Source organism: Pseudonaja textilis, chromosome 1 (assembly GCF_049901715.1).
Source record: "Pseudonaja textilis isolate UNSWEBS1 chromosome 1, rPseTex1.2, whole genome shotgun sequence".
NCBI classification, from domain to species: domain Eukaryota; kingdom Metazoa; phylum Chordata; class Lepidosauria; order Squamata; family Elapidae; genus Pseudonaja; species Pseudonaja textilis.
This window is the reverse complement of record NC_141990.1, coordinates 53222506-53248135: the sequence shown is the minus strand read 5'-3', so window position 1 is coordinate 53248135 and position 25630 is coordinate 53222506. Positions and strand designations below refer to the sequence as shown.

Below are 25630 nucleotides of genomic sequence, written 5' to 3'. Positions count from 1 at the left end.
GAATAGCTAACATGATGCACATACCTCAGACACCTTTGAAGTCCACCAGACGTTTTGTTGCATCTGATTTTCTAAAGTATGCACTATTTCAAAAAATGTGGGGAGGAGAGTTGCTGGGGTGCTGCGAAGTAAAACACCAGCCTCTATCCTTGTATTTATTTTTAGGAATGTTTGAGAGGGAGCCTTATAAAAGTCCCACTTGGATTGCAAAGGTTGACCAGATTGCCTTCTGAGAAATGGTCATTTTGTGAGGACGCCAATCTCCCACAGCAGACATTTTGTCCATGTGCTAATGGCATCATTGCAATGAGAGAAAAAATAGCATGAATTAAAATCTAGTAAGAACACCCACCTTTGAACCTCAAGACATATGTACAGAATAGTATATATTGGCTGCAGTTGATGCCATTAGACTGGAATAATCTGCGGATGCAAACAGAACAGGTGGCAATCAGAAATTTTAACAGCACACATTAGGAAGCTGCGATAATTTCCACTGAATAAGCAATAATCCTTTGATAAGGAATAAACCAGACAGGGTAGAAGCTGAAAGCAGGTGAATTTGTCTTAATTGCATTGGGAGAAAGCTGCAAAATTCTTTCTAGCTCAGGAAGATTATCCCGTATAAGAAGAAGGAGGTGGTGAATTTCATCTGGATATTTTCCCTATAAGATAGCACAGGCTAGGGGAAGAAGCTACTTTGTAGAGCTGCCTTCTGCTCTCTCTCTGCAATGATTGAGCATGCAGGTGGGCAATGCATATGCATGAGAGCATAATTAGAAATGGTTAAAATCTAGGAGGATCTCCACCTCCCATAGCAATTTTCAAATTACAAATGGTTTAACTATCTTTTTTTTTTAATGAAGGGGCTGTTATTTACAAGAAGAGAAGCACAGATGTACAAGTTATGCAAAGAAGAAGAAAAACTGGCATTGCCCTCTAACGTAAGGCTGATGTAGGACTATCTTTAGATAAAGTTAGTTTAGCGCTGAGCAAACTTTGGGGCCAATGAAGCAAATGTCTCATGTAAATCGGTTGGAGTAGATTCTTTTGAGTTGATTCCCTTGGGTTTGAGAAAATTCAACATTTAATTTAAAAAAAAAAAAACTAGACCAGGGGTGTCAAACCCATGGCATCACATTGTCATCAAGTGACGTATCATGACTTTTTCACCCTTCACTAAACTAGGGGTGGGCATGGTCAGCGTGTGACGCATCCAGCCTACAGACCGTGAGTTTGACACCCCTGAACTAGACTAAGGTCATTTGAAGGCCTTCCACTGCTCTTCTGTTTCCAAGAGGAATTCCAGTTTGAAGTAATAATGGTCAGAGGGAATTCCAAAGGTCATAAAAAGAGGCATGGGGACAAATATGCAACTTTTGGAACACCAGTTGCCCATCTCTCTTTTAGTTTTCTCTCTGCCTCCTAATAATAGGCAGACTGACCTATAGAATGCCAAATCAGAAGATGGTTGTTTTATTTTGCTTTTTGCATCTTTTAAAGCATCCTCATTCTATTTAATGGAAAAGAACTCAAAGGCAAAATGCTAAGTGTATTTTCATGGGTTGTGGTGGCTGTATAATAGTCAAAAGATGTAAGCATTCTGTTTTTATGTACAACCACTATTTAGAAATCTGTGGCCCTGCTGAAATTCCAAAGAAAGATATCCCAAAGGAATAATCTTGGGATGTTTTTTTCACATTGGAAATGTAACTGCAAAGAAGATTATAGATAGAATAACAAAGAAACATGCAGAGAAAACAACAGCAGCTATATTTTCCATCATCACCAAGAAGAAAACAACAAAGAAAGAGATTCTAAAGGGAATTCAATGATAAGATAGGGATAAAAGATTTCAGCACACTTATAGACTATGAACAATTGAGGGTAAATTCTTTCTCTATGTCACCATAAAGAGTGAGAAACATATATAGCCAAAGTGAGCATGAAATGGAGAATATATTTGTCTGTCCAAACTTAATGTAAATGCACCAATTTCAGACTTCCTGAATATAAATTGAACCAAAAATGTAAATGCATGCTGACACCAGCACTTCTTAGAATTTTGCAGCACAGCTTGTAACTAAAAAAACCCTGTTAAATGAATATATTAAGAAAATGCATACAAAAGGCATTTTATAACAGAAACATTGCTTTGCGATAAGCGTATATATATTGAAATAAGTATGCCCACAAACCCAATCCCTAATTCACAGTAAATGAGGTGGTCCTGACTGTAGGAGACATATGTTACAAGATGTAGATATCAATCTTTCATCCTGTGTTTATGCAGGAATATTTTTTTTTTATTTCATTAGACTACAAGTCTTAGCAGCCTGAACTAAAGATCAAATCATATGCCATTAAAAAAAAAAATCTTGGGATGTTTCAACTGGAGAAGAGTTGATTATGAAATTATAGCCATCTTCAGTTTTCTAAAGGCTAATGATGCGTTGTATAGAAGTAGAGAATTTCCATCAGTTTGAGAAATGTAACAGCTTTTACATATGTTGAGGGGCATACTTTAAAAGGAGCCAAGGGCCATTCTGAGGAATTGATAAAGTGCCTTCAGATAATTAATTTGCCCCTTAGCTGTTTCCATAATGTTTTTTAAACCTCAAATTGTTAACAACAGTTAAAAATGGCTTTGAGGGCCATAGAAGAGATGCTGGCAAATTACATGGAGTCACGGTATTGCGTGACTTTTTCATGTCTGACATATGTCATTCGACCACTTTGTGTTTAGTTGCTCAAAATGACAAAAGTTGGATGAACATATTCAAATTTTGAGTGATGATGAATAGGAAGAATTTCATGGAACCCAAAGGCCTGTTCAGCATGAATATATTACAGAAGACCTCTGCATTGTCAGGAATCAAGTAGATGGTCTTTGAGATATGAGTCAATTCTATGATGAATATGTACTTAAGCAATTTTTTTTGCTGTTAAAGTAGTTGTAGTATCATGGATTAATTAATTTCAATATGTATAATGTTAACTCTGAGGAATCTGTTTTGTAATAGTGCATTCCTCTATTGGCCTGTGCTATTTTGAAGGACATAATCTGGCTAACTGTCCCAAATTTGGGTAAATGTTTTATCATTTACCAACTTTCCAATGAGCAGTGATTTCATTCAAAGCATCACAGTTCCTAAATGATGACTTCATTTGGAATGGGGAAAAGATGCCTATAGAAAAGGATAACTGTATGGAAATACCACCCCAAAATAGAATAAATAAGAATAAATCTATCAGCACAGATTTTCTGTGGAAGTCACAGTACTAAACAAACAACCCAACAGAATTTCTCCTGAGTCTCTGTTATTTATATGTTTATTTAAAGAATTTATATATTACTTTCCATATCAATTTGTTTTCACATTTAAAAAGAGCAAAAATACCCTGTTATTGTTGTGCGTCCCAAAAGGCGGTAAGTGGGGAGATTGTAGTATGGTATGTCACTTTTGACATATGGCTTTTGGCTGGGTAGAAATGGAGATGACATAGCTGAGAGAAACTTCTCTAATCACGGAACCGCAGCTTGAGTGTGTTAGTTGGCCCATTTAGCAAAGCATTTTTTGTGGATTGCTAGCTGCTGTGAGTGAATTTATTTAGTAAATATGTGTGGTAATTAATATGGAATATTATTCTCTACAGAGCAACACTAAGGCAGATGATTTGCATTAGAGATGTGGACTAGTTATGTAAATGGATGTGTTATTTGTTTATAAAAACAGATTGTCTAAGGACCTAGAACTCCACCATATGTAAAAAAAGAAAAAAGAAAAACACAGTGCCTCATATCTTCCGCGTGCTCTGCATTTCTTCCTCTAATTAAGCTAAAAAGAGAAAGAGCCATATTGTCTCTCCAATTTGCATCTTGCTGATTTGGAAAATTTGAAATCACTGTCTTTCCTGGGTTAGATACAGTTCTCCAATCTCATTATCATTTTTGTCTTATCTTTAAAAAATATATTGCTTTAGCTGTAATATGCTTTCTATTGTATTTTTTTAAATAAGAGTGTTAAGTCAATTTCAAACTAAAAACAGAATCCTTATACTATTATATTCTGTGCCTTCTTTAAATATAGATTTTTTATGTTTTGTGCACACACACACACACACACACACATATACATACATATTATATTATATTACATTTATTATATTATATTATATCTCTGTACATTTTTTAAAAAAGAACTCTACAGTGAATACCTGGTCACTTAATAAAATGTGGATAAACGTAGGAATTCTTTTTCTTACGCTCATATAAACACTTTTTCATATACATAAACGTACACCACATGTACTTCTGCTCTGGTAGTATTTTTTATTCTCCTAATTTGGATTTCCAGAATTTGTTGTTGGCCTTTTCTCTTTTTTCACTCACATTACATTTATGCGCTTGTTTGGATCTTTATCACTGCCCACGAGAATAGTGTTTTTCAATTTCAACAACTTTAAGATGTATAGGGATTTCAACTACCAGAATTCCACAGCCAACATGCAGGCTTGGGAATTCTAGGAGTTGAAGCCCACGCATCTTAATGTTGCCAAGTTGGTAAATACTGCAGTAGCAAATAGTGTGATCCCATCTCATCCTAGATCCAACTGCTGCTCTTTGTAGCCCAGCAGCTACTCAACAGCAAGACTCAAGAAGTATGCTCACTATCTGTAGTGGGTATTCTAGGAGTGGGAGTAGAGGGGAAAGACAGAAACAACTCAGAAACAACACTGGGTAGCTTGTGTGTTGTATGCCATTTTTACTATTGTTGGGAATGACCAGGTGACAATACCAAAATCATGTTTTTCAATTCTTTTGCTTCTTGCAAAAAAAAGGTAAGAAAAAATATGTCTTTCCACGAGACAAAAGAATCTTCCAAAGACTGTAGTTCCAGTTGATTGATTTCTCCAATTTATAAAGTCATCGATCTATCCAAGAAACTCTAGGCAGCAAACAAAAACTGAGATTTACACTAAAACCAACTAAAACAGCAATTTGGACCAGCATCATTCTTGCCTTTTTCCACATAATTATATCTAGTTGCTTCAACCTTACTTATTCACCAGAGAATAATCTTCTCTGATCACTACAGGCACAGAGCTCTCCTTATCACCTGCTATTTGATTAAATAAGTAATTCTGCCACAGCATCTTGTAAGAAGAGTTTTTTTTTAAAAAAAATTGCACATTTGCTCAATCTTTGGATCCCAGTTGTATAAAATAGATTGTATGGCTATATTTCAAGGAAGAGAACTCTTATTTTATGGAAGACATCTGTGATAATCTAGAGTTAATATAAATGTGCTTGGAGATATCCTCTTTTTAATCTAATAGAGACCCAGAGACCAAAACAAAAAAAGTCCCACAGATCATTATTTCTAATTTACTATGTGGTCCATCCATTTGTTTCAGAAACAAAATTTAAGGTCACTTTCTAAAAGGAAGACCTCAAAAAGTTATCTGTGCAATCATCCTATTATAGTGAAAGCTGTTCTCTTTTATGAAATACAATAATAGATGGGGTATTAACACTTCAATCACTTCCTCTTTTCTTTGTCAATTTAATTTAATTTTAATCAATACATATACATTTGTTGTGTTTGAATGCCTAGTCTTGGTGATCTAGAAAGAAAATCAAATGTGCTAAACAGACAATTGAATATTAAATACTTTAAAACAATACAAACAAAAATTAAACCAACAAATATAGCAAGAAAAAGTAATGTGTACTGAAAAATCTAGCCACGTGTTTTTTTAGGGTTTTATTATTTTTAAAACCACCAAATTTAGTCTATATATTAGAGAGTATTATTCCAAAGGTCAGCTATATCCATAGTAAAGGTTTGATTCTCAGTTGCTGCCTTATTGCTGAGTGAAAAGTGCTGTTAAATCTTAGTGAGTGGTACGTCTCACACAAAATTGCAATTAATTTCCGTATCATCATATTCGTTTAAATGTGACAAACTGCATAATTTTTAGAGCCAGCTGAAAATATTGATTCCAATAACTAATGAGTTGATTTCATTGGGCCTTAAGTCATTAATCATGATTAATTCTGAGTATTGTATTGAAAATGTTTTGTTATTTTATCAGCACTGGCAGAATTTTTCATAACAATTCAATGGCTTTAGGTAATTGTTGGGCTGTGTTGCCAGTTCTAAGATAAGAACATATAAGTGTCAGATACTTAGTCTTGATTAGTACAGCAGAGGTGGGATTCTACTGGTTCAGACTATAGAACCAGTTGTTACAACTCTGCGCAGTTCAGAGAACCAGCAGATCTTACCACTGACTGGCCCCATCCTTCCCGCCTGCCCTGCCTCTCCTTACCTCATCCATGTGCCATCGCTGCCTACAGTCTGCCTTTGCCCGCCTGCTTGCCCACCTGCCATCGCTGTCTGCCTTTTGCCGCAGCCCTGTCTGATCTGATCTCCCTGGGTGAATGAGGCTCTGCAAGCTCCAGTCACCTACCTGCCACAAGCCCCGGTTGAGTCCCAACTCCTGGGCAGGCCAAGGCCACCACCACCATCCTCAGAGCTCACGTCCTAGCTTGCTGCCCCCAACAACTGTCCCCAGCCTCCAGATTGCAGGGTTTGCTTGTGGCAGTGAGGAAGGTGAGCCAGGGCTCACCTGTCACCACTCGAGTCCCCACCAGCCTGCATCTTGGCCCCCACCTGGATTCTCCACAGCTGCTGGGCCTTGCCTTCTGGGGATGGGGGGCAACCAGGGAGCATGACACTATGCCACCTGCATTTCCCGTTTGCCTGCTGCCCCTTCCCTCCCACCCACCGACCCGTATACTTTGGCCAAGGGTGGGTGGCCACTGTGAGAATGGTGTCAGCAATCCCTAATGCTGGTGGCAAGGAAGGAAGATCCACACTGCGTTTTCTGCATTCAGCCAAAAGGCTGTCTGGGGGAGGAACATGGTGAGGCTCGGCTGCCTTTTAGGCCCAGCTTCAGCTTCTGTAGGGCCTTCCATGTGGGAGGCCTGAGAGGAAATGGCTCCCCCAAGGGTCATCCACTTACCCATCCACCAGCCAGGCTGGACTGGAAGTGGCATGTCCCCTTGTTGCGGGCTGATGTCAGACCTGAGGCAGGGTGGAGGTTGAGCAGGCAGCATCCCAAAGCAGGCCCAAAAGGCAGTCAAGTCTTGCTAGAGTGGATCTTCATCAGCCGTAACTTCCAGCCCATGGAGTTCACACCATTCTCACAGCCACAGCCCACACTCTAGCAAAATGCTCAGCCCAGCGAGGGAGCAGTGGCTGGCACAGGGGCGATGTAGGTGGCATAGCCTTGTGCTTCCTGGTTGCCCCCCCCCCCATGCCTCCTGGCAGGTGAGCCCCAGCAGCTGCTAGAGAATCCGGGCAGGGGATGAGATGTGGACTGGCAGGGAGCCAAGTAGCAATGGATCTGCCCTGGTTGGCTGTCTTGCCTTTCCCTCTGCCACCAGCTGTGGGAGGAAGGTAAGGTTTCTGGCAGTCAGGAAAGCCAAACTGCTACCTAGCCCAGAGCTGCCAGTGGGGAGGGTGAGGCAGTAGCACATGCCTTCCCAGCTCTTTGCTTAAAAATCTCCCCAAAAGAGGGAGGGGAGGAAATCCCAGCCACTGCCCCTTTGTTGGACCCAGAAGCCTTGCCTGCTGGACTTTCCGGGGATCGTGGGACCAATCACGGGAATGGCCATGATTGTCCATTCACACCCAGTCCCTGGGAGATTGGCCAGGAAGAGCCCTCATCACTTTTCTCTCCACCATGGGGTTTTCTGGGAGACGAGCAATGCTGCTGGGTGCTTGGAAAGAACTTCATTGGAAGTGTTTGTGTGAGTGTGTGGGTGGGTGGGTGGGTCTCCTAGCTTTAGAAGGAGAGAGGGAAGAAGGAAGGGTAGGGATAGAAAGAGAGAGAAAGAGAGAAAGAGAGAGGGAAAGAGAGAAAGAGAGAGAAAGAGAAAGAGGGAGAGAAAGAGAGAAGAGACAAGAAAGAAAAGCAGGAGATCCTTACAGAATCATAGAATAGCAGGGTAAGAAGGGAGTGTGTGTGTGTGTGTGTGTGTGTGTGTGTGTGTGTGTGTGTGTGTGTGTGTATGGCTGACAGAACTCCAAAAACAGGTCAAATAGCTATGGGGAGGTCAATTGTAAATTAGAACACTTGCTAAGCAACTGGCCACTTGTATTTGGTTTTCCAGTCACACGGCCACCAAGCCATGCCCAGCTAGTCACCAGCAAGCCACACCAGACAGCAAGCCACGCCCACCCAGTCACAAAATATAAATAGGGCTGAGCAGGAATAGTAGGAGAAATAAGGAAGTAACTTGTTACCACCTTCTCCCATGATTTCCTTCTAGTGTACAGCTAGCATTTTTCATCATTTACCATTTAGGTACTACAGTGGTAGAGACTAATGTTATTTAGCTTTTTTTTGGATCCACCAAAGTTGCTTAGATATTGCTATCTTCTGTGTAACCAAACTGATACATCCAGTTTCAAATCTGCACGCTGAAAGTAAAAAGATCTATAAATTAAAGGTAAGCTGGAATTTTAGACTTTGTTATTAGCTTTTTAACGAAAGGTGATATTACCCTTTAAGCATGGCAACCTAGACTTCATTTCTAACTTTAGGAAAACATGTTCATATTACCATACCTATATATTACTGTGATCAGCTCAACACTGAGCTACATTTGGAGGTAAAGAAATTACACTTGGAACAGAATGTGATAATTTGATGGTGGTAGGTACTAAAATTAGGAATGCATATGTATGGTTACTGATATGCTTCCAAACATAATTTTCCTACACTGCTCTATATGGTGCAACCCAAGGTATCTTCTCCAACCACAGTAATCCAACATTTTTATGAGATAAAGGGAATTCGGTGTAGGAAATTAATTTGTTTTACATTGTAGTACCAACACTGTGATACAACCTGCCTTGGACACTAGATTAACTCCATCAGAAAGCAGTAAAACCTAAATTATTCCAGAAGAGTGTTATTCTTAGTACAGTCACTCCTTTGGGAAATAATGTGCTTTGCTGTTATTTATTAAATAGTTGATTGTTTTGTAGCTGTCATAAGAGTGTTCTATTAGAGTGAGTATTATTTCTGATGACAGTCAGGTACTATAATGTGTATCGTTTGAACATTTATATGGCAGCATAAACATGAAATAATAAAATGTGTGCCAGTGGAGGAATATAGCAACATATCTTCTTCTGGTGTATCTGAAAGTCATGGGACATCACCTGCCCCAATTCCTACTCAGGGTAGCCATAAGAGAAGGCCTGGGGATTATGGGAGTTAAAGTTTCAGCATATCTGCAATATATCAATTAATAAGAATCAAAGAAGACTACACTGTAACCTCTATCACCGTGATGGCAAACCTATGGCATGGGTGCCACAGGTGGTACTCAGAGCCATTTCTGCGGACATGCAAGCCCCAGCCAAATTTACCTGTACTGCGTATGCACAGGCTTCCCAGCTGATTTTTGACCTGTTTCCGGAAATACTGGAAGTGACAAAACGGGCCCATTTTTCGGCCTCCAAAGGCTGCAGAGGCTTCCTTTGAGCCTCTGGGAGGCCGAAAATCAGCTGGGAGGCATGCAGTGCAGGTAAGGGGCTGGAGTGGGGGGATCACGCACACATACATAGGTGGCATGGGGTGGTGCGTATATTGCCTTCTGGGTGCTGGCATGAGCACAATTGGGTGCTGGGTGCTGGCGTGAGCACAATTTTTGGCACAGGAGCCCAAAAAGGTTAGCCACCACTGCTCTGTCAAAATAACAACCTAGAACTAAGGAGAAATTTCCTGACACTTAAAATAATTAATCAATGGAATGACTTGCTTCCGGTTAGGAATGCTCCAAAACTGCAAGTTTTTAAGAATAAACTAGACAACTATTTGTCTGAAAAGATTCTCTGCCTGAGCAGGCAGTTGGACTAAAAGACCTTCAAGATTCCCTCCAACTCTCTTATTCTGTTAGCATACTCTATGAAACTGTTCCAGGTAGAATATTTACATTGCAGGTAGTAGATTAGAACTGCAATGATATGATGTGGAGACCCCAATTTTTAGCCTAGTTGATATCAGTGTTTCGTTCTATTATTTTTTAAAATCTAATGTTTCATCCTGGCATGTGTTTGAGAGAAAGACAGTTCAAATCTTTAAAAATAAATGAATAAGTTTATAAGTACCTGGGACCTCCAGGCTTCAGGAGAGTAATGCTGAAGTACTTGTTTAGAAAGAATCCAAGTATTAAGTATGTAATAAATCTGGGCGACCTCTACTCCAAGAAATCCATGAACAAGGCTGCTAGCTGAATTATGTGTTTCTATCATTTAAAAACGCAGGCATCTAAACAGGATCACATGTCCATCTTTTCTTATTGGCTCCCTTTTAAATTTGTAGCCTTTTTTGGTTTGGCTGCTTTCTTGTTCTCTAATTTATATTGTGAGGTAAAGCAAAATATACTCTTTTGTGAAAGAAATGTCAAAATGCTGTTGTTTTTATTCTTTTTAGTTTTGCTTTGATGATGAGAATGACAGTTTTGCTGCAGAACTATGTTGTCTTGGCAATGCACAGATACACTGAAAATTACCCTACAGATATCATCAGTTTATAATTTATAAAGTTTATAATTGGACTTGTGAGATATTCATTTATTGTTTATAGCTTTCTCTGTTGAACGGGTATCACACTTTTCCACCAAGCAGATGATAAAGCAGCTGTCAACATTAACACATTAAGGAAACACAAAAGAAAACATAAACTCCACTGATGAAGAAACTATACATTTGTAACGGATATAAGTCACATGGTACAGTTAAAAGCCCATCAGTCTAAAAATTCCTAAATTAAATATTTACATAGGCTTTCTTCAGCTATTATCTTTCACAGCAATTTCTACCTAAGCCTCTTAACACCAAGGCTTTGCTTTATATTCCAACAAATGTTAATTCTTGGCAGTTTCTTTGTTGGATATTGATGGGTAATTTATATTCCACAGACTATGTCTACTCCTCCCCTCTCTTTTTTTTCATTCTTTCTTTCTTCAGAAATGTCAGTTCCTTACATTACACAGGTGACCTGAGGAAAACAAAGATCTGCTGGGACTGGATGGGAACAAAATGGAGATATTCATTTCCCCAGCATAGATGGTGTAACAAATCAATCTTGACTGTGCTGATAAATTGAACTTCAAGCTTTCCAAGGCTCCTTTGCAGGGGCAATTCAGTGTGAGACATAGGAGGAAGGCAAAGTGAAGGGAGCCATCTCTCTCTCTCTCTCTCTCTCTCTCTCTCTCTTTTTGCATCTTAGTATTTCAGTTTGCAAAAACCTGCTCAATAGGGAAATCAGCTGCAGTATGCCATATGCTAAAAAAATTTCTGCGGAAAAAATGAAAGAAACACATGGTGAACGCTAGGTATACCAGCTTGTCATTTTATGAATCTTGTCAACAAGAACTGACTTTAAAAATCCCGGATATATCTTCCTCCCTCCCTCCCTCCCCCCCTCCCTCCCTTCCTTCCTTCCTTCATTCTTGTAAAATATACTTAATACCAAAATAAATCATAAATCCAAAAAAAGGATGTTGATTAATTATTGGAAACTCAGGGTCTCACCACCTGTCCCCATATTATGAATGGATAAGGTGGGCACAATTTGATTGCTTAAAGAGTTAAAATAATACTTAGTGAAGTGATATTAAATTTTGGAAAATTCTAAACTTTACCCTGCCATCCCCTTTTCTGCTAATTGGTTTGGGGCTAATAAAAGTAGCTTTAGAATTTGAATGGATTTTGATTCCCCCCCAAAAAAAAAAAAATCTGGTCCAGAACAACTATAATTGTTTTGAAAACTAGGGTTCTGCAAAAGACTTTCTCGTCCTGCTTTTCTTTCCACTCACTTTCAGAAGAAAATACACATGGCTACTGAAGCAGGAGAAGCCATTTTTGTACAGATGGAAATTTGTGCCCTTGTTGAAGAAACTCTCTGAGAAAATCCCCAGTGCCCTTCTCTCGTCTCTGCCATCCAAGTGGCGACAGGACCATTCCTCAGCTGCAGTGATGGCAAACCTATGACACTTATTTCAAAGATGATACACCATGACATTTTGGCTGACACATTAACATTTACCAACACCTGACAACTAGTCTTGTGTGATTTTCAAAGGCCACATAAGAATGGAGTATGGTCTGACACAGCCTCCATACCCTCCAAAAATGAGCTTGCTTCAATTCAGATGTATTTTTTGTAATTATTTGATGTTTCTTTGTGTAATACATAGCACCACAAATGATTGTACTGCATTTTCCAGATAAATAAGTATGTAAATAATTATTTCTCTTTTGTTAGGGGGGAGATGACAGGCCAGCAGAATCAAGTTAGGCATTTTCCAAATTTTCCAAAAGATTTTCATTGCTCTATTCAGTCAGGACAAGCAATTTAAGAAGTTTCCAAAATTTTATTAAGAGTTGCAGAATCTTGATCAGATAACAAGGACCATATCAACTCACTTTCCTAGGTGAAAGGTCCCAGATATATATTGAAGGAATCTTACACAGACCATTTCATGCAAGGATTTTCAAATGGTGCAGGTCATGTACACAATTTTGAGCAAGTGGATAATCCCGCCCCCATCCACCTCCAAATTTATCTTTGCACATTCATATTATAATGGTGGCATTGCCATAGCAACCTACAATATTATATATTTATCCTATTAACTATAGAAGCTGTTTTATGACACAGTGTGCAGATCCATTCTATCTGAACTTCACTCTTGCACTATTGTGGTTCGCTGATAGCAAGTGTGGACGGCTGAGGTCTCTGAGAGCAAGATTCAGATGAGGGGCCTGTGTGTGATGCAGGGATGGGGCCAGGACTATCAGAGAGTGGAGTGCTGCCTTCAGAGCTTGTGGAGCCTGGCAGCAGTGATGCAGAGGACCCCAAGGAGCCTGTGCCCAGTGCGTGTGCATGCAGGGCTACTCAAAGAAAAGAGCAGCTGCAGCAGCATGGGTGACTCAGGAGTAAGGCTACAAGGTGATGGCCCCTCCCTTAAGGGATAAAAGCCAGTCCCCAGAGGTGGGATTCTTTGCAGGAAGCAAAGAAGTTCTTGCACTTCAAGTCCTCGTGGAAGTTCAGTCTATCCTGGTTTCTTTTCGGAGACTTTTGGCTTTGAATATTTCCTTGCACTTAATCTTGTGTACTTGGCAGCCTTGCTCAACCTTGACAGGCCTTGGTCTTATCTGGGACAATTAGTTTTAATAAGGCTTTGCTGTGAATGAACAGAATTTACAGAGATGCATTAAAAAGGTTTTGCTTTTATCTGTTTTGCATTTGTTTGATTTGAATGAGACTTGGGTCAGAACATGCACTCATGTGACCTTAGAGACCATTTGTTGTTCCATTCTGAACTTTTTCAGCTAACTTTGCGGGTCCCATCCCCAAGGAGATACACCTGATGGGACCCAGAAGAAGGGCCTTCTTCGTGGTGGTTCCCTCTCTCTCTGGAACATCATTCCACCAGAGATTAGAATGGCCCCCACTCTAACACTCTTCCAGAAGGCACTGAAGACCTGGTTCTGCCAGCAGGCCTGGGGAACCCAGAGCAGGATGGAGCCCATTAAATGGTTGTGTGATCTGCTGTCACCATGGTGGGGGTGGAGATGATTTTATTATGATTTTATTATTATATTAATTTATTTGATTCTCTTTATTAATTGTTTTAAATGTGGTTTTATGTTCTGTAAGCCACCTTGAGTCGCCATGGGCAAATAGGCGGCAATATAAATTTAGCAAATAAATAAATAAAACTTTGCATCCTAATAATGAAGTCTGTTTGGTTTAGACTATATGTCTTTTTTTGAACTAAATTCCTTATGAATCCCCTACATTCCTCTGGATTCATTCATCTCTTACACTCCTGAACTGCAATTGCCAACATAACTCCATTACTGGCGTCCTGACTTGTCCTGCTGTGAGCTGCAATTCGGCAACATGTAGAGGACCCCAGATTTCTCATCCCTGGGCAAGAGAAACCAGAATCCAAGATTTGCTCTTCTATGAGCATTAGTGAACAGTAGCTCAGGAGACCACCAACCTCTGGAATAATCTAGAGAGGAACGGTAAGGAGTAAATCCAGAATTGAACAACAGCAGGAGTACACAACATGGCATCTGGAAAGAAAATACTTTATTGTTTGCCATATTGTTTTGTGATTCTGCAAAGTTCCACTTAGATAGTGAGTAATGTTTGTTAAAAAGAAAGATGGGCCATGACAGCCATCTTTAAATGCCATCTAAGCATATAGTATGCCCACTATATGAACTGGCTGTGCAGAATTAATGCTGCTGCTTTAACAACGAAGGCTGAGACATGGGAGGAGGAGAAGACTGCGCTCCTGACATCCTTTGATGGTTGGGAGCTGGGGGTCTCCAGGATCAACGCAGCCAGCCACAATTGGCTATTATGCCCCTCCTGAGTGTTCCCCCACCTGTATCTAAGGGGGATCCAGTTGAGGGGCAGCGTGCTCCCTTCAAGATCAAGGCGTGCACAGGATGCTGATCACCAGACCACCGACAAGACTTGTAGGGGAGCCTGCCAGGCCCTGGAGATGATCAACCACATCCTGCAAGTTTGTGAGGTGACACAAGATGCCCGATGTGCATGGCACAACCGTGTCATACAGTACCTGGATCAATTCCTGTGATGGCAAGGCCTCTGTCTGAGTGTCGAGCCCATCATAACATCTGGCACTTCATTCATTAAACCAGATTTACTTGTGGAGGCGATGAACCAACTCTGGGTCGTGGATGTCTCCATAGTGTCTGGTTACCAAATGTGGGAGACTTGGGACATCAAGGTCTCCAAATATGGACAGCCTGACCGCATCACCAATATTCACCATTGGGCCTCTGTTTCCCCTTCTGTCTTGGTGCACCACCTCCCTGTCATCGTTTCTAACAGGGGATTGCTTTTCAAACCATCCGGCACTGGGCTACAGACTTTGGGCTTGAGCTGCAAGGACTGTATGGACATTGGTCTCCTAACCATCGCAGGCTCGCTCAAATATTACAATGTTTACATGTGTGGAACTGGGAAAGGTTGAGTCCAGATCTTGGGTGACATGTGATTAATGACACTGCCATAAGCGGTGACTCCACTAGTGTGACCATCTTTAGCAAATTTTTGCGCTCAGAGGGGTTCGCCTCTCTGATAATTATGATAAAATATAGTATGCCTACTATATGCTTTCAAAATTCCTAATGTATCCAGAGTCTAACCTATGTGCCTTTTTCCATCACATATGCAGTCCACCTGCTTCAGAGGTTTCCAGGGAAGCCCTCCAGGGATGGGGAATTAAGAGGGAAGAATCATTTGATCTCTCAGTGCTGGTAAACTAGTCTGCTCTTTATTTCTCTCACTAAACAGCTTTGTGTGAAATCCTTGATTGTTCAAAGTTGCAATGAAAGGCAGAGGAAGACAACATCTATACTCCATCTAGTGATTTGGAATGTAAGAGGAATAAATGATACAGCTTACAAAAAATTAAATGAATGAATAAAAAAAAACCCAAAGTGTATCTCTGAATTGAAAATAAACAGGAAGGATATAATAGATCCAAATGGAGGTGGTGGTGAGGAATTGATAAATGCATATACACAGGAAGTAAAAGTATAGCATTTTTCTTTAATGAAAAGGCTAAAATATATGTCAGAAACATACATTTGTATCTTCTAAATTGTCCTACATATACAAATAGCAGTTCATAGGCTGGTGAAAGTTATATGTAATGTTACAATGAATGATAATAATAGATAATGCAGATATGTCTTGGGAGAAAAATTGTTCCACATTCTGAATAAATGAATGTGTTCCATGGGGGAAATGCTTTGATAAGTAATGTGAATGGTGAATTGGGAGTGAAGAATGATATGACAGAGTACAAAAAGTTTGGCTGGGCCATTTGAGGACCACAAATTAATGGTTTGGTGAATATCTGCTTATAAAAAGATCTATTTGTTTCAAATAATGGTTTAAACCTAAGTGTCATGCCCCTGGTGGAGACTGACTCTGAGGAAGAGGAGGAACAGCCAACAGGGAGTGGAAGTGTGGCTCCAGAGGTGGTGGAGGAGGCTGGGGAAGGGCAGAGGCCGGTTGAGCAGTCAGAGGAGGAACCAGGCCCTATCCATCCTAGGGTACGCAGAGAGGAGAGGATCAGGGTACAACGTGGTCTACTCAGGAGGAGAGGGCCATGATCCTCTTCATGGGTTGCAGGTGTGGGATCTGCATAAAAGGTTGGACCTGCGTGCTAACAGACACTGGAGACAAATTAGTGTTTTATTCCTAAAGAAGGTTTATCTTGGTTGGCTTTCTTCCAATGGACTGTACCTGTACCTTCCTGATGTTGGAAATTATCTATCCTGGTCTGTCGAGGAACTTTATTCAATGCTGTTTGTTTTTGGTTTTTGCTTCATTATTGGGTCTTTGAATGTGAACTGTGTTTCTTGCCTTTGAAATGTTATTTTGAAAGTACTTTACTCCTCCACTGTGAACAATTAAACAGTGAAGCCGAGTTGATGGCATTAAAGGACTTTTATTTACGTTTTGGATTTTGTTATATTTTTGATATACTCTGGGTCATCACATTAAGTCTATTGATAAGTGCATATGAAAAAGAATGAATTAAAAATCATGACTGCTCTAATTGAGTATAGATTGTGATAACTATTGAAGGGTGCTGTAGTGAACCTGCTGCTCCAACATCACAAAGATATGTCCACCCATTTTTAAATGCCTTCAGCAGCACTATCTCCTAAGCTTTCATAACTGGATATTTTTCTTAGGATATTTTTCATGAAGTCCAACTGAAAGCTATTTTCTTGCCATTGACTATCTTCTAGAACCCTGTAAACAATTCTGCCCCAAGTTCTGCATGGCAGCCCTTCATATATTTGGAAACAATTGCTGTCTCCGTGGTTAATATTGTCTAGTTTATTCTGCTTGCTTGTTGTTGCAATGCCCCCCAGTAAAAGAGAAATGATTCTGTATGAATGTTGTAGGTGCAGCTGAATATATCTCTCAGAAATATTTTATATCATTTTAACTACACAAACTGAAAATGTGTCTTGTCAGAATTTCAGAAATGCTTCTTTTGTTAGGTATGAAAGTTATATAATAAGTATATCAGTTATATAATCTACAATGTCCAAGCCAATATCCTTATTGTGATCCACACAAAACAGACTATTTTATCTACAGATCTGATATAACAGTTCCAACAAAGTGCTTCTTCACAATTTGAAAACAGCTCAGCTTTTAAATGTAAAAAAAAAACATTATTGACATACAGAGAAAATACATTATATGTAGCAACAATTACAACATGTTAAAGAACTTTGTGTGTAAAAGGGTAGATTTAAATTTATATAATACATATAAAAACGGATACATAAAAGAACACAGGAACAATATTCTGCATTAGATTTGTAGTAGCCATTCTCAAATGTGTGTTCATTTAAAACCTAAACAATACACTTAAAATTTTGTCTTGCACAAAAAAGTTCTAACATCACAAAATTGCTAACATTTCTGTCACTTAAGTTTTATTTATGTATTTAATCATTATAAAGGGTTTCTCATCATCTAGTTGCATACAACTACATAAGCTGAAAAGGTTTTCTTTGCAGTTAAAATTAGCCCCTGATCCTGTGAGAAATGTAACAAGTGCAGTCAGTTACAACTGAATGATAATTTATCCCTGATTTCATCAAAAATTTATGGATTTACAGAGTTTTGTAGGATAACTATGCTGCATATTTTCTGTTCTGCCATCAATTTGAAAATTGCATAGATTTTTTTACATTTCTGTTATATATCAACAGAGACTCATAAACTTTAGATAGGTAACTATAAATTAACTGTAAATTTATCAAAGCCATAAATAAAACAACTGTACAACATTTAAGTAGTCCAGCTACTTAACTCTAGCCTCAAAATGGAGCCTTAACACTCAAAGCTATGACTGAAAGCAAGGCAAGATATGACATTCTGTAAGATTTCACAGTGATTCAGCTGTCCAAACTTTGCAATCACAGTCAAATATCTCATTTTTACTATTATTTTTTCTTGTTTTTTCTATTAAAAATGACAAATAACAAATACAAAATACAAAAGTATTAAATACTATCAAAATATAAATATGATGAAATTATAAATACAATCATATATAAAAGTATATTTAAAATGAAAATAATACTTAAATGTAATTTGAGTAAGGATCTCAGAATTGACTCTCCTTAGCTCTCTGGAATGTAAGAGCCAAAAAGGAAGATTTGCACATTCAGACTAGCAAGATTCTGTTACTGTATACCTATAATAAAAGTTGCATTAGCATTCACGATTTTGGCTTCCTGGTCTGAAAGGCCAATGTAGCTCAACTGAGTTCTTCTCTTTTACTGTTTCATGAATACAGTGTCATCATCATCCACTGCAAAACAATATGGAGCAATAAACTGAATCATTTATTTCATATTCACTGGCAATACTTTATCTAAACATTATTACTGATCCCAATGAGAGAATAAATCCTGGATTCTTCTTTGTTCTAAACCAAGACTAAAGCAACTCATTCTGTCAACAATGTGAGGAGGCTATTCCTAAAAATTCTGCAAGCGTCAATACAGTTATCTAAAGAAAAAATTGTATGGATAGTATACGTATGTATGTATGCAAGCATGATTATATGGACCAGGTTCTCTAGGTGCTTGCTTTCAGATGAAGTGGCAGGAGAGGTCTTTTAGCCAAGGCTAAATCACAGCCAAATGTATTAGGTACCAGATATACTGATACTATTTGAATGCTTTAAAAATTACTGGAATACATTTATGAATTATAACTCAGAAACTGAAGCTCCTTTGGCAGAATTGTTGATCCAGCTGCAATACAGTTGCTTCAAACAGCAGTTCTGAGATAATATCCCCCATTCGCTGTTTTTATTGGAATAGCACAAGAGGAACTTACATTGGGTACATGGAATACTACAGGAGGTGCTGACATTGGTCATTACATTCTTTAAAGAACCTTCCTTATCAGTGAGAACCATAATCTACATATATCTTGGATTTCCCCACCCCCACCCCAAAGATTATAGAAATCTCATCCTTACCTCAGATTCTAGAAGGTAGATACCTTTGCCATCTTTACTCATATTATAAAAGGCTTCTGTAAAAGAAGGGAAATGAGGAGAGATTATGGGATATTCAGAGAGAAAAAAGGCAAGCCAGGTTTGCATCTCAAAAACCAGATCAGCTGTAGCAATGAAGGATCCTTGAGGAAAATGCCGTCTCCATGTAAGCAATTGACAGAGGCAGCATAAACTTTTTAAATGCCTCACCAGCCATAATCTATCAAGCCATGTAGGACTTCAAGGGTGAAAACTGGAACCTTCAGGTGTTCCTGGAAGCCTATTGTTAAACAATGCAACACAGTTATGGCCCTACTAAATTTACACATTTACAGTCAGACTATTGCATTTCCAAATTCCCAAGAAATTTTGTAAGAACCGTGTTTAAAGCAAAGATTATCTAAATGTGAGGTGATGAAAACCTGAGTCACAATTGGACGAGTTGCTGCTTCAGAAAAAAAATGTTTTTGAGCATCTTATCATCAACCTTTCTCCATTCCCACATCCTTAATAGGGAATCTGAACCAATTTATATACTTTAATCACTGGAGGAAAACCTTTACTTGTCCCGTGGTTGAAGTATAGCAGATTGTACATAGAAGAAACCTCAGAGGTAGCACCAAGCCCTAAAACCTGGTAGGTTAAGCCTGGGGAAGAAGGTACTTTATTTTTTACCATGTATTATGGGTTGTTGTGATATGAGATAGATGGCCATATAAATTGTGTAAATAAATCAATAAAATAAGCTATCTCCTTTCTGAAACATTGTTTCCCAATTCATTTGCTTTTCTATCACATTGTTGTTTCAGTTGTTTTGCTTGTAGCTGTTTGGTTATGTGCTTATATTACTTACAGTCAGTTTAATACTTTTTAAATTTGTTCTGTCTAATGAATTTTCCTTTTGCTTTATTGTAAGCTGCCTGATTATTGTTGTCCAAAAATAGGTTTTTGAGTTGTTGTTTCTTTAAACGGGATATAGAATTTTTTAAAAAACCCTGTCAATTCATTACCCTCTAATGATATCTGCAAATCTTTTTTTTAAATCCCTGCATCTTTCTTGCAGGGATTTAAAGTAAGCTCATTGAAACATTCATTTGCATTCTGCATAGGGCCATCTGTGAAATAAACTCTATATCCCATTTTTTTTAAAAATCCCATAAAATAAATTTAGTGAAAAGTCTACTTACCCATCATGAGTTCCACACGTAGCATAAAACAGGCAAAGTTCTCAAATGTGATTTTTAGATCAGGATTTCCATAGCGGACTGTCAATAGCTTACAAAGTTCATTGCTAAGTGAGATTCCTTTGGAAACATAACAGTACCCACAAAGATGCTTAGACTGCAATCAATCATATTTATTTATTTTAAATAAATCCCATTTAAGAAAGTAGAATTCAGTTTAGTACAGATCTTTATAGATTTATGCATTCATGTACCTTTTTAAAAAAAATTCAGTAGTTTCTAAAATAGGGACTCGTTTGTGGGAGATGTATATTTTATCATGCCATCAGAGATTAATAACTAGCAGCAAACCATATAATGGATTTAAGTATGAAGCAGGGATTTGAACCCAGAGCCCCTGGTCAAATTCAATACTTAATCCATTATACATCATTGGATCTAGAGTATAATGGATTATAAGTGGTTAACATATACAGGACAAAGAAAAGGTGTCCTTTATTATATGCAAGAGATTTTATAAATTCATCATTTAGTTGCAAGTAGCATTTATCTCCTTTTTTTCCCTCACATCGCACAATAATATCTCTCTGTGAAAGAGAACGATATGAGTGTGTCCAAAATGAGTTCCTTTTGGAATACAAGAGTCATGTTCCAAACTACAGTGGTTTCAACTTATGTTGCCATGGCAATAGCCAAAATCCAAAACTGCATAGTTGTATCTGGTTGGTATATTTTCCATCTCAATACAGTGGTGAATTTCCTCCAGATGACATTGTAAGTAGTTGCTGGAGTAAAGATCCCTAATGAGTAGGTAACTTACATTGAGTGAAATAAAGGCTTTCTCCAACTTGGTATTTTCCAAATGAATTTATTTATTTATTACTTATTTATTCATTAAATATATTTCGATGCTGCCCCAATCAAAAAGACACTCAGCAGCTTACGCACATAAAGAAATCACAGAATATCCAAGTGTGAAGATAAAAACACTGTAAAGCCATACAGAGCCCAACTTCCCAACCAACCTTGCCTGAAAAAAGCTGGAAGGCACTGATCTGAGGGAGACTATTTTGGTGCACCCTGTGGCTCAGCTGATTATCTGTTCCAGTTCAGGCAAGCTGAGAAGTATTGATATGTTTGTGAACTGCATTGATTTTAATCAGAGGGCTTTTAGTACAGCCATAGTTCTATGACTATAGAAAGCTGGAATTGAAACTTCCCTGCTACATCACACTGGCCTTATCATGAGTGGCAACAGCAATTAGAATGATTAATCCCAACTCCAGAATATGGAAATAATATTTAACTTCCTTTAATATTACACAGAACTATGTATCTTAACAATTATGAAATTATAGCCATCATTTCTTCTGCCATTTATGAAACTATGAAAATACAGGGCTGAAGTCCCAAAAATGTAAACATCTTTTACAGGAGAAGCATTGGAATCTGTTGCCCATTAATAATGACTTGTTTAATTTAATCAGTCAAAGTGCATTAATTTGATATGTCATATCTGGTATTTTAATTGCATTATGTTTTCATTTATGATTGGTTCATTGCTGTCATACATGAATGCAAGTGAAATGTGATAAACTTTAATTTTATGTTGGTTTGTACATAATCTTAGCTGTAGCTTCTATACTTTATATTTGTTAATGACAAACTAAATAAAGATAATTAAGCTAAAATTTCAGATTCATTAAATACCTTACTAATCTCATTTAACAGTATTCCATATTGTCACCTTACAATAATTTACCTTGCAACTATTTTAATCAAATTCATTTTTAAAACATTTTACAAGGTAAAATTAATTTTTGGTTCATTTCAATGCAACAATAAAAGTCAGCAGGATCATTCAACTCTATATAATAGAAAATAATGAAGTTTTTAAATGGCTATTATCTGTTATGTGAAGACATTACTACCAGTTGATCTGGTTTTATATGAAATGTATAATAATGCAGGTGTGTGGCCAAGCTAGAATGATTTTGTTTCATGTATTTGATGTTCCTTAGTAAAAACTCGAGATGGCATAAATAAGGAAGGTTTCATTTTGATATTACTATGAACTGAGTGCTCCTTAGAAGCAACACTCTGACTGAGGTAGGTCTTTCCTTCAAAGTGAGGGTTTGAAATATCCACAGCCCAGATACTAAAAGTGAATTCTGGATGTGTTGCACTTGTCCAGAGACAGATAAAGTTGATTAATTTCAGTCTGATGCACTGAGTGTCAAGGTTAGAATCTTGAGATGATTCAGGATTTCTCCACAGAGATGATCCTTAAAACTTCCTAAACTATGAGATTGGGATAAAAGACAGTAATTTTATTTAGTTTAGGAAAATTTTATTGCTGCCTATTCGCACATGGCGACTCAAGGCGGCTTGACCCAAAATCATCCACTGAGGTTCATGGCTGGATGGAAACTCCAATGTAGGATGTTTCAGTTCTACTTCAATGTTCATAAATACTGTGTCACATACAGCATTCTGGATAAGGGCCAGGATGTAAGCGAATGCAATGTCATTATAGTCATATATGGTGCCACTACAGGCCATTTTTAAAGAGCTAGGAGTCATACTGTATTAATTTATTGCTTTGGCCTCCCAACACTGGAGGGGATATGGCTGATAACATGACAGTACAAAAGAAGTTTCAATCTGCTTTTTAGGAATTTTATCTATTTATTTGGACTTAGCCCAAAAAGAAAAGAAAACTGAGTTAACATTGATCACATAAATCATACTAAGAATAGATTAAAAAGAGAACGGAGATGTTGTGTATATATAGGAAAGTATCTGAGTGTGTGTGTGTGTGTGTGAGAGAGAGAGGGGGGGAGGGAGGGAGGGAGGGAGGGAGAGAGTGCTTGTGCATTACAGGATTGTAAAAAGGGAGTGTGTGTGTGTGTGTGTTGTAAATCAGTCAGAGTAGATTAGCAGTGTTGGTGATGATTATATTGAACTGGTCTCTCAACAACAAAAAATGTGTTACATGGAGGTTAATCAAGAATCTGCTGATGAGAGGTTAATTCTAGGTGCCAGGTATGATACAAGGAGCAGCAAAGAAAAACATGCATCCAGGGGTGGGCTTCAAAAATTTTAGCAAAGTGTTCTCTGCCCGGTTGCTGGATAAGTGTGGCCTAGTCAGGCTCCTACACCATGTTGGGTGGGGCATTTTTGCCCTCCCTAGGCTCCGGAGACTTTCCTCAGGCCTCTGGGAGGGCAAAAATGGCCCCCCTGGGCTCCAGAGGCTCTCTGGAAGCTGGAAATGGGCTGATTTCTGGACTTCCTGAATTTCTGGGAGGCCCGTTTTTTGCCCTCCCTGAGACTGTGCATGTGCCCTGCACTTACCTGCATCCAAAACGGGCCACCCTGGGAGGGGTGGGGTGGGGTGAGTGGGGCCAGCCAGGAGTGGGATTTGGGGGTTCTCTGAACTGCACTGAACCTTTGCTAGGGGCTCTCTCGAACCCCTGCAAACCCCCAGCAGCCCACCCCTGCATGCATTCCAAAACACAAAAGGCATTCTTGAAAAAGGATGATTGAGCAGATTAAATAGAAAACAGTACCTTAAGCTTCATAGACTTCTAAAGCAAATATATATACATTGCTTCCAATTTTTCTGGGGGATGAAGAATGGAAATCTGGTCCACACTTTTCAGAGATGGGGTGGATGTAAGGGACAAAGTTCTTTCTGAGGGCATTGTCCCTCAGCTCTGTCACCTGAGAGCTTTTAAAAATACTAATTCCAAGACTGAAGCCAGGGTTTTTGCTTTCAAAGCTTATGTGAGTGAGTTACAGTCACTATCATTTATACCATTCATTCATTTGTAAGGTTTGGCAGCTATAGGATATCTTTGTGGAAAAACTGAAGGGCTCAGGAGTTTGCTACTTTATATCTGACTAGGGGATCAAAGATAAATCATGACATCTAGATACGAAACCATCTAATTTTTGTTTACCTGTTTCTTGTATAGCAACATGCAATTCTGACTGATCCAAGGTTCCTAACTGATGGGTGTCTTTTCTCTGGAAAACTTCCTGCCATAAGAATTTCAAGAGAAAGAGAGAAATTAATAACATGAAATCATGCCAGTTTCAGTGCTGGTGAAGCCTTCCGTTAATGTCTTCCTTTTCTTCAGTGACCCAAGAGATCCAGCTTTAGCTAAAGAGAGGCTGAGAAATAGCAGAACTCTTGGAGAGGTTGCTTATGAAATGTAAGACAGAAATGTTTCATCGGATGGAAAATTTAAAGAAAAACTAAAATGCTTCTTCTGCTAAGGATCTCTGTGCTTTCTAAAACACCAGTTCTATGCAAAACGTGGGTAGGTTTGTTGAACTTTTTCTTCCACAATGGAGGGAAACTTTCAGACGTTCCTAAAACGGGGATAAAATTCACAGGGGAGTAGAAATTGGAATATAAGTGTGCTAAATCTCTACAACTGGCAATAATTAAAGAATGGTATTTTGGCCTATATTTTCCCCATTTTCCTTAAATTAAGCAGATGGGTGATCATTGGCTAAGTTAGGTACAACATAATGCACACCTGCATGTACAATTTGTACTGGTTACATATGGTGGCTTTTCTTGCCAGAGAATTTGAATTGCCTTAACTATAAGGGAAATTGCCAGTTTTTTGTCTTCATTTGTTATGAATTAACAATGTTGCTTGTATTTTGACATATGGTGGGTGAAACTGTTTAACAAAATGTTTCAGGAAAACCTAAGCCTGATCTTGGTGGCTACCAATGACTCCTTTTTTCTTCAGTTTCAAAAAAGAAACATTTAAAATGTTTTATCTTGGAAGCAGCTGTTCCTTTCTCAAACAGCTGTTATCACTTTTTTAAAAGTTTACTGAGACATTGATACCAGAAACCCAGCAGATGCATGTTAGATTGTTTTATTAGAAAAACAAGTCTTCTGTGAACTCCAAAAACAAAATAAAAAAAGATACATATCAGCAATAGTTGAATCCCAGATTCTGCACAGATTCCTGGAAATACTTTCCCACGATCACACACATTTATAGCCTAGAGACTCCAGTTAATCATAAAGCTCAATGGTGAGGTCAGAAAGTCTTGGAATGTTTATAAGAAGAATGGAATATATATTGCTCATGGTTTTTGTCACCCTCAATTAAATGCTATTATATCAGTCAAACTATGAGATTGCTACAGGAGCCCTGGTGGCACAGTGGTTAAAGTGTAGTATCGCATGTGAACTCTGCCCACAGCCTGGTGTTCCTGCTGGGTCTCAAGG

The 25630-nt window shown here is 38.5% G+C and overlaps 1 protein-coding gene across 5 annotated transcripts in view; it reads right to left on the bottom strand.

The window, feature by feature from the left end:
• Positions 1-17589: 17589 nt before the first annotated feature.
• Positions 17590-25630, bottom strand: part of CAPN14 (calpain 14) — a 52390-nt gene continuing 44349 nt past the window's right edge. For all 5 annotated transcript variants that reach the window (XM_087934582.1, XM_087934576.1, XM_087934601.1 and 2 more), the window contains exons 18-21: positions 24333-24411; positions 20374-20490; positions 19169-19224; positions 17590-18490 (exon numbers count right to left, since the gene is read on the bottom strand). In XM_087934582.1, the coding sequence (XP_087790708.1) occupies positions 18464-18490; positions 19169-19224; positions 20374-20490; positions 24333-24411 (279 nt within the window). In that variant the 3' untranslated portion in view covers positions 17590-18463. The remainder of the gene's footprint in view (positions 18491-19168; positions 19225-20373; positions 20491-24332; positions 24412-25630) is intronic.